Genomic DNA, 15,164 nt, shown 5'->3' with positions numbered 1-15,164 from the left:
CTCTAAAGAGATTAAATTAATATTCAGCAGATTTCAGTTTAGCTTATTGGTGGGCCCTCAATAACAGTCCCAGTTTCTCATGTTGCCCTTTGAGGGAATTCATTGTCCACCCCTGCTCTACAGTGTCACCAGAGTAATGGACTCTTCTTGGCTCCTTAAACGCTGGCCAGCCTCTCTCAGAGCCACAGCCACGTGCTTGAAGGCCGTCTGACCTCCACCCACAAACAGCAGCTCCATCTTCAGGTGGGTAAGCATAGCGATGGGATAGACGGCGTGTTTTCTGCTCATGCAGTCATCTTATTTCTATTCCCAGCATCTCCGAAAACAAAAACCACTTATAATAACCGGGCCGCTATCGGTCTCCAAAGTGAGCAGCGACGTTTGAGATTGGCCGATTGATCCAAGCGCGCCTCGGAGGCTGAACAGATGATTAGAAGCAAAAACGAAACGTGGCCAATCAATGCGTGTTAAACTTACAGCGCTGTAACCTACAACCTGCAAAGAACGGCTGATCAATGAGTGCTCGACCTATACAGAAGGTCCTTAAAATTGGTGCAGTTATGATGCTACTGTGTGGTGGATTTGGAGACTTTTTCTGAGTTCCGAGGCTATTACAGACACCCTGCGTTCGATCCAAAGAACTAATTTACCGAGAATCACTGGAAATTAGTCCAAATAAGACCTTTGTTTCAAACTTACTATAAATGTGTGTCTCTACAGCAGCTGCAACCCATAAAAGGGTACAGTCTGCATGTAAAGTTTTTGTAGCGTTGTCTGAAGCTTTTTTGAAAGGATTTTCTTTTCCGCGGATGTGAATAATGATATCATCCCCCAACAATATCATCTGTATCAAAGAGGTGGATAATTACAGAACAAATGATTGATGAGGTGGTTGGAGAGTGTGCTGCAGGTGCAGAGCCTCGTCTCTGTCCGTGGTGCTGAAAGTCTCCTGCAGCACTTCCCTTTCGATTCGGAGGCTGAGCACATCCATCCACAGGAAATCAGCACTTATCATTTAAATTTGATTGAGTATATTTGACTTTAAATTTGGCATTTGCAGAGGTAAATATGCGTTAGGTCAACAACGGGCTTTAAAATCTAATCAGGACAGCTTCTACTGAAGACACTAGTGCCCTCAGTAGTATTGTAGATCTCTTGACACCTGCAATAACAAATGTGATGCTCTTTAATATTATTTGGCTATCAGCTGCAAATGTGATCGCTCGGAACGATTTGAAATTAAGAAAACAAGACTGGATGAAAAGATCTGGCATTTCTTCCGTTTAGATTGCGTGATGTAAAGATTGATACCTGCACGGACACATGGTTTAGAAAAAAAAAAACATAATCAAACAGACAGCATATAAAGCATGTATGCACTTCCATTTGTGTTTTCAGATCCTGTTTTCATTCAGGACTACTTGAAGCAATTGGAATATGCTTTAAAGCAGTGAATCCGCATGATTTTCAATATTTGGGAATTTATTTATTTATTACGTTTTATGTAAGGAAATGAAATAAAAGGGGGGGGAATAAACCCTGTAAGTTTAACCACCTTTTTGAAAGGAAAAAACACAAAAACTAAAAAACTTAACTGGATTGAGTATTTTCATCCCCACCAGCGACACCTTTTTGCTGTAGTAAAACACCACCGCCAGGGGGCGTCACTGGCACGCACTTTTCCATTTTCAGTATCCTTTGATGACGATTGTGCTGTGAAGCCCCCACAGAGTGAAGCATCTCCACAGTGCGCAAACACATTGTTTGCCATTGTTTGAAAAGAAAACCTCTCAGATGGGAAGAAAAACACCTTAACAAGCAAACACAAATAAGTGGAAGTAGTTACATTCCCAAGGTTGGAAAGAACTTGGGGAAAGGAACGGCTTTAAATGAATTATTTGGATACAAATTCATGGCCTTTTGCACAATGAGCCGACAGAAAAAAACGTCCGCTTTCCTCAACCAAATAAATTATTTTTGATGGCGATTTTTTTTTTAAAGATCGCGCAGTGAAACCTTGTAAACAACAAGCAAGATGAATTTTTTGTTTGTTTGTTTTGGGGGGTTTTGTTTTGTTTTGTTTTTTTAAGTTGCTGGGGTGCGGTTTTTGATAGACAAACGAAGAGGGCGGAGGACAAAAGCCCTGCTGAAAAGGGCACATTTCCCCTGCTGAGTGACCTCGACCAATTCAGGAGATGTGCTGACAAGGAAAATATTCAGTTTATGCCACAAGTCCAATACCGGTGAATCAAAATTATTATTATTATTATTATTATTATTATTATTATTATTATTATTATTATTACTTAGAAATAGTTAATTAATACCCTGCAGCACGCTTCGTGCATAGTGACCCCTTTTACACAGATATATACACTGGTAATATCACTGGGTTACAATTATTATTTGTGTGTGTGTGTGTGTGTGTGTGTGCGTGTGCGTGTGTGTGTGTGTGTCAAGATACTGGAGATAGGCAAACCACATATCTCCAAATTTGGTGATTCTGGAAAAAAAAGATTGTGGTTAACGGAAGGGTGAAATGCTTTAACCAATTTTGGATCAAGTGGAAAATAGAGTCTAATAAGAACAACAGAAATAATTTTCTGAGCAGATGAAAGCTGACTTTTTGTTGCAAAATGATCAAATGATACACCCACAGCGGTAAAATGCAACGTATACACATAAACGAAACGCAAATATTTCCGCACACTGCATACTTTTCATTCTCAAGCTTTAAATAGCCGGTACTTTGCTGGTAATACTTTTTCTTAAGTACTGGAGTATTTCATTGTTTGTTATCTGTACTTTTACTTAAGTAAAGGATCTGTATACGTCACACAAAACTACACGTTAATTAATACATCTTTGGCGAAGCCTGCAGTGCAAATGAAACCAAGGAGCAGAACAGTCATTTCGCATCATGCAAACTGTATTGTATTAGATTGTACAGGTGTACCTATTAGTCGAGTTCCCTCATGGCATAATAATCAGAATCTACGATGATGCTAAATGCAGCGGAATAAAAAGTACATTCACCGCCAAAACGAAGCAGAGAAGAAGGAAGATTACCTCAAAATTGTGCAGAATTTAAGTGGTCTACTTTTATTTCAATTGCTGAAAACTCCAGAGCTCCTCAGAGTGTAAAAATCAGCACATTCCAAATTTATGGCACATATTTTAATGCATCAGTGGAACAATGTGCTAAACTCCGAGGATCCAATCAATGCCTTACATTCACAGACAGCCTGTGGGTATTGCTTGGATGCAGCAGGTGTCCAGATGTACTCCAGCAAACTATCAGGATGTTTCTTTTTCTGTTTAAGCCTACAGAGCTCTACCAGGAATATCACCTCTGCAGTCAGATCTCTCGCTTTAACTTTATTGAGTTATCAAGACGCTAAACGGGCTTTAATCAAACACCAGCTTCAGGGGATACTCCAGGTGAAAGACCCTCCGTGCAGATGCTCTCGTGGGTATTATATTTATTTTATCCCCTGATGGAAACATTAATTTGCATTTCGTATTGATCTGAGTGGGGGGAAATGTGGGCATGCATAATAAAACGTAAGATGAAGGGTTTTCGGACAGTGAAGGAGACAAAATTTGGATCTCTCACAAATTTAAGGTGAAAAACTCAAAACAAACATTTTCTGCATCTGGAACGCACGTTTTTGTTTTTTGTTCTTTTACCCAGGTGTTAAGCGTTCCTGCTTCCTCCATCACAGTTTGGTACACCGTGAGAGGAGACTGTTGAGCATCTTGCGTTTTATGCCTGAAGGAAAACACGAATGAAATTCTATTTATCAACCAAAGGAAACGTCCAGGACGCATTCACGTATATACATACAATTATAATAAGTAGGTTATATTGGGGATCCAATTCAATCACACACAGCTTTGATATGTAGTCCTGCTTATAGATAAACAATGCTGCACTCCAGAGTGTCTGCACGGAAGGACGCTGATAGATTCAATCACAGTAAACACACATAACCAAGGCTGCTGCCTGCCCTTCATCACATATCACACCCACAGCTCAAAGAGTCTCCGCGCCACTTATCCTTAACTTGTTAAAAAATATTTTAAAGCTGAAGCACCGGGAAATGTTCTACTCTGACAAATACAAGTTTTCTAAGTTAAAAGACGTCACTTTGCTTCATTTAGCCCCCCAAAAAACTTCGTTAAATTGCTTAATTCAGAACTTCATCGCAGAATAATCACCGCACTGCGTCTATGTGCGGGCTAGTCACAAATAAAGACAATAAAATGGTGATTACATCCTATTAATAGGCCAAGCCATGAGTTCACCCCGTAGAGAGCGAGTACACACACACACACACACACACACACACACACACACACACACACACACACACACACACACAGGAGAAGTTGTGATTCTGCGCCCCGGACTCTCCTCACGGAGTCTTTTCTTTGGATAGCGACCCGCGGTCGCTTCTCCTCACAAAACAGCGGCAGGACCCCTTTTGTCTGCGCTGGGACCCCAGACCCATCATTAGCACTGATTACCGCTGACCAGTTTGACAACCTTATTGACTGCAAGAAAGACTTTTTTCATGTAGTCCCCCCTTGTCCTTATTCTCAATAGAAACGGAAATATTTAGCTGTTTTGTCCTCCTAGATTGAAAAAGGAGCAAAAAAATAAATAAATAAATAAAAAGAAGCACCCTGAACCCCCATTTAGTACCCTTCACTTGTTCGCTCTCTCCAATTCACCATACACGTTTGGCTTCTGTTTTGTTCAAGCTGAAAGGCTTTTGTGTGCTTCATAAGTTACAGTAGCCTAATTAATGGCAAATAGGAGGAAACCAGGTGGTTGCCCCATCAGCTGGAAAGGCTGACATTGTGGTTTAGTCTGGATTTTCTCACTGTGCTCACATCCCGCTTCTGGTTGCAGGGCAACACAAAGGCAGCAGAGGCTGTGCAGGTAAATAAAATAAAATAAAATAAAATAAAATAAAATAAAATAAAATAAAATAAAATAAAATAAAATAAAATAAAATAAAATAAAATAGTTAAAAAGCTTTTTTGTAGCTGAAGGGTTGCCGAACTTTTAAACATGAAATTAGCATTCAGTTGCGCGCGCCACACACACACACACACACACACATCTAACTTACAAACTATATAGCTGTTGTCCAAACACATTCATGTCAAGATAACATGATGTACGCGTGCATCACCGTGTTAAATTCATCGTCGCTGTCTATGTTAATTACTAGACTGCTTTGCCTCATGTACGGTCTGATTCCCGATGTCTTGGGAAAATGGACACTTGCACGATTTAAGAAGCCTGTTCCTGCGCCGTCTGTGCAGCGTAAAGCCCAGGTCCACAATCTGTGCTGTGTTTTGATCTCCATGGTCTCTCCCGCAGATCATCCGGGTTAGTGAGCCGGCCTTTCCGTGACCTCTCGCTGTCACCCTGCATTACAGGACGCAAAGCATGTCGGCCAATTAGGCCTCACTCTGAAACGTGTCAAGGAGTCGAGCATCGAGGTATCAAAACGAATATCACTAGAACGTTTGTCTTAGCGAAAAAATCCAAGATTATTATATAGCATATAAATGTTCATATTTTTACAGCTTTATTCACACTTTGTTTTTTCTCCTCTTACTCTATCCACACGACAATCCAAGAAATAAGACTGAACTTTAAACTCTCTTGAATCAACAATTATTTTTATTAAGTTATCTTTACGGGGGTTTTTTCTTTTTACTGAAACACATGTTCACTAAAGCGCGCATGCTCAACAGGTTTACCTGTGTAGAAGGTAAGTATTAAAAACACCAAGCAAATGAATATGAAATTCGAAGAGACAGAGCAGATCGTTTTAAATAGGCAAATAAACATTATTTATAAAACTTTAAAGTAAAAATATCACAGTTCTTTTCAACATGAAATACCCACAGAGAACAGCAGGTTAGGCGCGTGTAGATGTCTTCATCCCTTTTTCCTTTTTTTCCTTTTACTTATTTTTTCTTCTTCTTTTTTTAACGTTTCATCTCGAAGCGTTGGCTTATTAGTCCATGAAATGTGTTTCGTCCAAGTGTTAAGTTCAGTTATCCGCACGTGGGTAAAACGCAAACAAAAGTATAGGCCTAAAAGGATAAGGACGGGCAGTCCGCAGCAGATCAGATCACAGATCCCTTTATGTTTTGGCAGCCGTCAAATATTAGTTTGTGTGTGTATGTATGTGTATGTGTGTGTGTATGTTCTTTTTTTTTTTTAACTCAACGCAGGCACTATGACTTGTTTATTGGATTGTCTTTCACTCGTATCCCCTTTTAATTCATTAACACCCTCGATCTGCCCGTCAGATGTCACATTCACTGTCGCTGGAGGTGATAGAGATGGCCGAGGCGGCTGCTTTGCTGGACAGACTGGCCTCAGGACTGGACGAGTTCCCCAGGCGGTCCACGGTGCCATCCTCGTCCGCCAGGGAGCGAACCGAGCCGCCGGACAGGACCTGCTGCTGGAGCCTGAGCAGAGGAAGGAGAGACGACATGAGAATAAAAGCCCGTCTATTTCGAGGATCATCAAAATTATTGTCTATAATTATATAATATATACAGAACATATATAATATATTGTCTACATCGATTATTAAAAAAATTGTTTGTTTGTTTTTTGACAAAAAAAAAAATCCTAAAACAAACATACAGAAGAAGAAAAATGTCTACTTTTGCTTTTACAAAACAAAACAAAAATATTAAATGAAATCTGTGAAATTTGACTTTTTTCTTAGTGAATTTATAATTGATACATTTTTACCACGTACCACAGGGAGACAGCAAATATATTATTTGGATAACTGTTGGATATGGGACAATTTCAAATGTCATTCTCAGTAGTAAATGTCTAGCTTACACAAGGCTTTATGAAACATGACCTTATGCAAGTCGACCCCACCATCTAACAGGCAGATAGAGCCGGTGAAAATAGTTCTTTGAAAGCACAACGTGACATCAGTTAAACTGCATGAAAAAGCAATTAGATTTATGTTGTTTGTGTTATTATTACTGCTAATAATAGTATCAGGAGTATACTGGAGTCACTGTTAATAAAATACCATTAATGTAGTTGCAGGGTCGACTTAATTTCAGTCGGAATATTACACTTAAATAATACAAATGTTTATTCAGAGTCCAAATAATTCATTGCTGACAGGAGAAAACGGAGAAACCCGTTGCCATTTTTGGTTGTGCTGGTTGGCCATTTTCTGCGATTCAACACAGACACTGAAAGCGGTGTTTATTACAAAAGAAGAAGAAGAAAATCGGGATTACGGTATGATTTTGACTTTAATAAGATTTGATGTCAGAGCTGATTGCCTCCAAAGAGACACGTATACTAAACTGAAAGCAGGGCAAATCACTTGATGGGCAGTAATGGAGTGTGGGTATGTTTCGTTTCTGACGCGTTCGCGTAAATTAGGATTGTGGCGGTGACGGTTATGCACGGAGCTCACCTGTTCTTCGCGGCCGCCGCTCTGTCTCTTTGTCTGCGATTTTTGAACCAGTTTCCTACTTGTGTAGGTGTAAGTCCAGTAGCCTGTGCAAGCTCCCTCTTTTTGCTGGGATTTGGATAGGGATCCTGCAAATACCACTCTCTTAACAAGTGCCGGGTTCTCTCCTTGAAGCAGTGGGTTTTCTGCTCTCCATCCCAGATGGTTCTGGGCAGGGGAAACTTCTTCCGCACCCTGTATTTGTCCACCGGTCCCAGCGGGCGGCCCCGCAGCTTCTCAGCCTCCTGGTAGTGCGCTTCGAGCCACAGCGCCTGCAGCTTCGTATGCGACTCTTTGGTGAACTTGTGGTTCTCCAGGATATGGTAGAGTTCACGGAAATTGCCAGTGTGGAACGCGACGACAGCCCGGGCCCTGAGCACCGACTCGTTCTTGTTGAGGACCTCGCAGGCCGCTGGCGCGACGGGCAGCGACCAGAGGAAGCGGCCCAGGCGCTCGACATCCCCGCTCTCCTCCAGAGTCTCGCAGACCCCGGCGACCTGCTGGGGGCTGAAATTCAAGATGGGCAACTGAAACATGGAGGCTTCTCCCGTGTTTCCCTCTCCCCCTCCTTTCTCCTCTCCTCTCTCCTCTCTCTCTCTCTCTCTCCTCCGCGCCGAGTCCTCCGCTTCTTCTTCCCGTGCGCCGAGGCAATCCAAGACAACCCAGAAAACAAGGCAATCCCAAAGTTATCGAACCAATCGTCTGACCAGCCGTGAAAAAACGCACACGCCAAAAACGCCACAGAGGAGGGACAATGCTGCGTGGGGGCCGGCTACCGCATCCTCTGGGCTTGGCAAACTTGGCAGGCAAAGGGCTGAAGGTGCAAGGGGAAAAATTAAAGCCACTGCGGCGGTGTAGTCTATTTTTCAAGGTATGCTGGGATTGAATGTACGAAAGAATTAAAGCCCGAGCTGAGATGTATTTTTAAGGAGGGGGGAGAGAAAAAGACAGTCAAGCCCCCTCCGATGATTTCCTATTGGACTTGGCAGATTGGCTGCCCGGTTGCCATGGATGCACGTCAATCACTGTCAAGTTCAGCCAATCAGGCGGAAAGGAGCACTCAGCACCACCCTTTTCAAAAATAATATAAACATTTTGACCTTTTCTGCTTGGCGTCTTCAAACGTTTAGCTGCCTCTCCGTGCTCTCCTCCGCCTTTGTGCGCGACGGGCGGTGTTAAAGGAAGAGTCCTATATAGTGAAGTGCCAGAGCAGACGGACACGCTCAGTCTCCCTTTATGAAACAGGCTTTACGCAGCAAAATGACACATCCCCGCTGACTATAGGCTGCCCCGTCCTGCCCTGCCCTGAGGTAATAAATAAATAAATAAATAAATAACAACAGATAATATTAGACGGCGTGGAAGCTAAATTCGACACATCACATTTGTAGTTGTGTTTAGCATGGCCTGCTAGGCTGCCATGCTTTCTGTGATGTACCCTCCGTCATGATAAGCCGGCCCATCGTACGCCTGTAAGAATCTTATAAAGCGCTACTATAAGCGCCACTATACCATATTTTAAATATATATATAATATATATTTTTGTCCTTTCGCACGTCTAATATAAAATTATGCCACAGTGCAAGTGCACAAATATAAATAAAGTGTGATTGTCGGTATTTATTAAAGCATTTCAACAGGACCTCAAATCTGCAGCCAACCTTGAACAGCTGCAAAATCTTTATTAACAATAATCATAATAAAATATTATCAGCTGTCGCCGATGAAGCGCGCTCTTTTATATAACCCGTGAACAAATGCTCCTTTTTTCTTTTCTTTTCTTTTTTTCCAAACGGAGGCTAAACGTTTGCTGTTGTTTAGCAGTCGTAAGTGTGATGACAGCCTTTAGGTACCTTTATTCAGTTTTGTGTTGCTGTTGTTGTTTTTGTTGTTATTTTTTCCTCTCTCTCTTTTAATTTACAGTAGCCTCCATCAGCGCACACGCGTTTGCGTCCGTCCAGCTCGTGATAGCTGTAAAACAAAGCAGGGGGAGAAATATTTGTGTATATAGGATTATCATGGCCCCGCCAGGCTACTCGGTTTTAGTATCAGACACACTCCGTTTTGTGCACAGGCTGATTTAGTAAATAAGAGGGCGGATAGATAGCGCAGATGGTTTGAAGTGTCAGGTCAGATTATTTCATGGCTGGATACAGTAGTAAAGTTCATTCTGACGGAAAAGCCTGATATCATTTTCACAGATACCCCCCCCCCCCCCCTCCACTCTCTCTCTCTTTCTCTCCCTCTCTCTCTCTCTGTCGTGCACGTGCGCGCACGCACCACACGCTCGATCCAAATCCCCTTCGGGATCTTTTTGCATGAATTATATACTCTTGATGTGGGGTTATGAAATGCCTTCTGTACAGGAAGCTGTTCAGTCTTTGGCTGTTTCATTCTATATCAAATAATAATAATAATGAGCACAATCAGTTAATTTGTCAAAAATATGCACCACGTTATCTTTCAAAAATTGCGCACGCAAGAGGAGCAATGTACAGACTGGGACTATTTAACTTGTATTTGTCCGGGGTCGCCACTCATTCACCCATACTACAACACCAATGGCAGTAAATAAAGAATAAGACCGCCATCGGAAGAAGCAGTGGAAATAAATTGTGAGGGCGACTGACAAGGTGCTGGCTTGAAATATTTAGCTGCCTGTAAATATTTCATTCCTGCAGGCTTCCCGACTCACCCTAAATTTACAAGGACTCCAATGCTTTCTCCAGGAAGCGTGCATCAATAAAAAATAAACCTGATTTGGATCTCTTAAATGGAGAACTGGAAATAACTATTGTAGCTCATGCTGTGTAAGCAACACGTCTACCTTATAGGCATGTTTTTAAAGATTTATAATATATATATATATATATATATATTTTTTTTTTTTTTTAAAAGAAAAAGAAAAAGTAGATTTTTTTTCATAGTGACATTCACTATGAGCAGGCCTACTGCGCTAATAAACAGGCGTTTGTGCATATTTATCTCGTATAAAGGCTCACAAATGTAACATTTCCTTTTATTTAGCCAGTTGTTTCTGCTACTTCGTGAACCTGTGATTATACCTTATCCAACACCGCCACAGGTTGGCAATGCAATCCTAAATATCGACTACTGAGCCGACGCGATTGACGCCCAAAGTGTACAGCAATGCGTAAAGGCCTATGACACCATGTCAGAAGGATAGGCCTCCTGACACCAATATCTCCGCACATGCAGCGTAGGGACACAGTGGACGTCATTCAAACGCATCTGTTTTCTTTCTTTTGTCTGTTTGTTTCACCAATCCCAAAGCCTCTCTTCAGTCCTCAGTTACACACACACGAACACACAAACTTCAGGCTATTTCAGCTTTCTATATATTAGAGTTGGCAAATGCCTCTTGGCCTATAAACTGAAATGAGTGTGAAAACTTGTTATTTTTGTACCTTCTCCACATCTTCTTACTCAAATCCTCAAATGAGAGACTTGGCTCGAGAAGACTGAAAACATGTGGTGAGGTATAGGGTGAGTCAAGCAAATTAAGGTAGCACCTAGTAATAAAATTCAGCTGTGAACTAAAATGAATGACTACAAATTTAATTCGGAAAGTTGCAAATAAAACTTGTCACTGAGACTTTTAACAGGGTTGACTGTTATCTTTTCAACCCGCACATTTTTATGAAATAAAATAAAAGCACAGTAACCGATTGGAAACCTTTATCATTCTGCACACACTCAAAAATGCAACAGTAACCTACTGTAATGAAGAATAATGGAGGCTTTGTAGCACTTTATCCACAGTGGCTCATTATAAAGCTGCTGTGGTCGTAATTCCAAGAGATTCACTACATTAAAGAGTTTGAGAATATCACTGGCAAAGAGAAACAGCTTGATATATGCATGTTACTCGAGGTGGGTGGCAGCTCCATGACAAACAAGAGCATAAAGAGCACTGCAAGGTGGAGCGATGAATGAGGTGTTTACGATCAGAGATGAGTACATTTACTTTGTGTCATCACTTGCATGTAGCTGGGTCGTAGCTTGCCCTGGGCGGAGGGAGGGAAGGAGTGGGGAATAGTTAGATGCGAACAGGCTGGAAATGACCCAGATTCCCTGGGATCACTGGAGCAGACAAGACACTACAAGAGCCTGTCACCAAGAGCCATCCTGCCACTATCCCATACAGACCTACAGTACCTTTCTCTTTCCATCTGCTCATCATGTCCACAAGCCCGCTGAGATGTAAGCAAACGTGCACAGGTACACCAAAAATGTTCGTGCCTGCTAAACAAACAAATGCCGGTCTGCATCTGAAATGCATAATATCACCTTTACTTTAAATATGCTCTGATTTGTCTCGCATGGAAACGGCACATTTTAAATCACTTAAACAGCATCAATTGAAAAACCAGAAGGCAGTGAGGGAAAGCACTGCCACACAATGATAATGTATACAGCTAATTGCCCGGGCGGGAAGCCGCTTCTGCTTGGCAAAGATGAAGGATGCAAACATTAGTGTGTAGGTTCACAGGCTGCAGTGTTTAGCTGAGCTCTCTCTGCTCGTGACAGACTGTTTTAACTTAGAGTCAGCTGTCCCAGCACAGGATTAACTTTCCAATTAAGCTATCATGTCACCAACACAACCACTATACCCAAATGTATTGGGACTTAAAGAGACATCACTTCACTCATATGTTTGCTGTGCCTCCACAATGACAGGAGGGTTAAGCCAAAGCTCTCAGAGTTGTGTTTTCAAACCCGTTTGCCCCCGGGGCGGCACTAGCTCTTGACGCTGTGTTTAATCTCTGGATTTGTGGTAACAGAGAAGACTTCTTATCCACTGACCCATTGGCCCCGAGTGTATGTAATCCACTGCCTTTCAGTCACACAGCCCAGCTGAAATGAACAGAGGAGAGCCACAATGCTGCAGCAGCCAGTGTTGGAGGCTGTGTACACACACACACACACACAGACACACGGCCTCGTCTGTCCTGACACACATACAGCTCTCCCATGCTTTTGTTCCACAGGGCATCTACTACAGAGCTCAGCCATAATACTCTTATTATAACCAGTGCACATGACATTTGACCTTATACCCACTAATACTAGCATACTCTAGCACACGCTATAGAATAAATATTCCACAATGCCATAAAGTCAGAGCGTAGACATGACAGCAGCAAGGAGTATTTGTGTGAGTGTTTCAATGCTACGTAAAGAGTCATTTTACCAACAAAACAGTTCATCATGTCACACAGAGGCCAAACAAACACCTTGGTCCAATCGATTTTCTGTTGTGTAAATCTCTGTAGGATTACAAAAGGTTGTACCAACTGTCTGCGGCCTGTAGATGTAACTTTATTAAATCCCCCTATTGTCCTGCAGCATAAAATTGAGATCCCATTTACAAGGTTTTTCCAGAACCTTAATATTTCATTCCCACAGTGCGTCGGAAAATCTAAACGTTTTCCCCTTCCTCCTGTCACAAATGTAGGGGAAACACGATTTTTTTGTCGCAAACAAACAATGCAGTGAGGAACAGTGAGAGCGAACCTCTAATGTTTGGCAGAAAGCCATCAGGAATACCTTGAAACCTACCCCCCACCCCCCCTTTTTTTTCTCAAAAACACATTTGCGGAGCATGCTATAGAGTGCATGCAATTGTTACATCCATTCCACTCTTGAATGCAGTCAATTTCTGACTAGATAAAGGGCTAAATGAAACTAGGGAGAGCGCACGGTGCACACCGCACCGCTTTATATAACCCGCGTTTGTGAGTGTTTGTGTAAGAGGGAGAGTAATAGAGGGCAGAAATTGCAAATGAACAAATGCATGCGTCGCCTATAGCACTCGCACAACTAAATGATTGTGTGTTTGAGGCAGCAGCTAAAATGCCAACCTGGTAATTATGAGCAGTAAAGCCTGCGTGTACACGCGTTTAAGAACAACATGCATGAAACTGAACACAGCAGTAAGTGACTTTCCATATACATAGCATGCATTAAACTGGTATCCAGTGGTATGCTTTCAATCACTCCCTTGTTTTCTGACACACTGAACTGCAGCCATCAAGTGTAACAGTGAATGAAAGTAAACCGGCCAAATTGTAGTGTTTTCTAAGGTCCAAGGGGCATCGCAAGGGTCCAGTCGTCAAACCTGAGTACTGTATGAGAAGATATTTATCAAATGAAAAAGCCTTTTCACTGAATGTACTGCATTGATGTAGCTACAGACAAACCGTCAAGACAGGTGGGTTGGCTGAAAGCTTGGTCTTTAGACCTTCCTCTGCAGCCACCCACACACTCTTTCTCCCTTTATCTATTTTATTCAATAACAAACTTTACAATACTCCAGGCTTCACACAGGAAAAAAAGAGCACTCTGTTTTTACATCTCAATGATCACAAATTAGCCTATTATTTAATACTATTATGAGGACGTTATATTCTAACTGAGACTGTAGAACCATTATTCTGAGCATTATATGAGGGACATTTCTGTAAAAAACAAGCTTCTAAAAATAGTTTTCTAATTATTTTTGTCTCTAAAGGCGTCCAACAAACCTCCTCCTTGGTTCCTGTTGTCTGATAAGGGTCCCCAAGGGTCCTCTCGCTCCTTTCTTTGGTGGTGGGGATGGTGGTCACCCTCTCAAAAAAAATAATAAAATAAAATAAATAAAAAAACGCTGTCCATGTCATAGGATCTTGACGACACCCAGAGGTGACAGGAGTCAAAACTCATCACGCTCAGGAGGACCTCTGGCGCCAGGGAGCTACATGATGCGTGAGTCAGGGCAGAGGTCACAACGCCGCAGCCATGCCGCCTGGGCCTCACCTCCACTTCACATTGTCTAAGAGCTTCTGCTCCTCCAAGTCAAAATAGACACACACACACACACACTGTCAATATACTTTGCTCTTTTGTCTGCACTATCACAGCTTTTTCAGAAGTGACCTTTACACATATCTCTTTAGGATGCGTGCGACTTAATGTGTTGTATGCGAGTAGAAAATATGCTTTTATTAAAAATATCCGCTACAAACACTTCATTCTTGTACAAACATGGCGTGCTGGATTGCCTTCATACATTTATTTGTTTGCCTTCTCATAACGACTACCTACACACATCCAGGCACTGAGAGAAAACTCGGGAGAATGAATCATACTGAGCTCCACGCAGTGGCTTCACCCTGAGGTTACAATTGCTTTATAGTAAAGGGTACACTCGTCATCCTCCTTTACTACGATGATCAAAAAGACATCTTTAATTTGATTAGTTTCTATAAAACACAATTGTTTCTTTGACACAGTATTTATCAGTGCCAACCGCAGAAGAGCAGCAATCTGTGAAGCTTGCTTCAGAAAAAAGAAATTCACCATATAATGTGGCACAATTGCACTCACGGTCTATTAGAAAGTGAGATGTTCTCATTGGCTAAGGTTATTATTTTCTAATCAATTCACCATTTAAATGAAATATAAAATAATAGCAGCAATTATCAAACAGGCTGGTTTATTATAAAAATGATACATACTGCTTAGAGATTTGAATGAAAGTGCATATTTTAAAGTTGGGATGTCCATTAAGCCTGCACTGGATCAAAGCTTGGATGCAATAATCTGCCTTCTAAAGAGTCCAGGAGTTGTCTGCA

General features: G+C 41.7%; 1 protein-coding gene across 1 annotated transcript; it reads right to left on the bottom strand.

The window, feature by feature from the left end:
* Nucleotides 1-5,683: 5,683 nt before the first annotated feature.
* six6a (SIX homeobox 6a) lies at nucleotides 5,684-8,738 on the bottom strand. The gene is made up of 2 exons (XM_063498976.1): nucleotides 7,491-8,738; nucleotides 5,684-6,501 (listed from the first exon to the last, which is right to left on the bottom strand). Exons 1-2 carry the CDS (start codon nucleotides 8,060-8,062, stop codon nucleotides 6,336-6,338), a joined length of 738 nt encoding a protein of 245 aa, XP_063355046.1. The 5' UTR covers nucleotides 8,063-8,738; the 3' UTR covers nucleotides 5,684-6,335.
* Between the last annotated feature and the right edge of the window lie 6,426 nt (nucleotides 8,739-15,164).

This window comes from Pelmatolapia mariae, linkage group LG16_19 (assembly GCF_036321145.2).
Source record: "Pelmatolapia mariae isolate MD_Pm_ZW linkage group LG16_19, Pm_UMD_F_2, whole genome shotgun sequence".
In the NCBI taxonomy this organism is placed as follows: domain Eukaryota; kingdom Metazoa; phylum Chordata; class Actinopteri; order Cichliformes; family Cichlidae; genus Pelmatolapia; species Pelmatolapia mariae.
This window is presented reverse-complemented; position numbering and strand designations above follow the sequence as displayed.

Coding starts and splice junctions, on each gene's coding strand:
- six6a (XM_063498976.1), bottom strand. CDS start 8,062: ATGTTTCAGTTGCCCATCTTGAATTTCAGCCCCCAGCAGGTCGCCGGG. Junction 6,502..7,490: donor GCGGCGGCCGCGAAGAACAG/GTGAGCTCCGTG, acceptor TCCTCTGCTCAG/GCTCCAGCAGCAGGTCCTGT.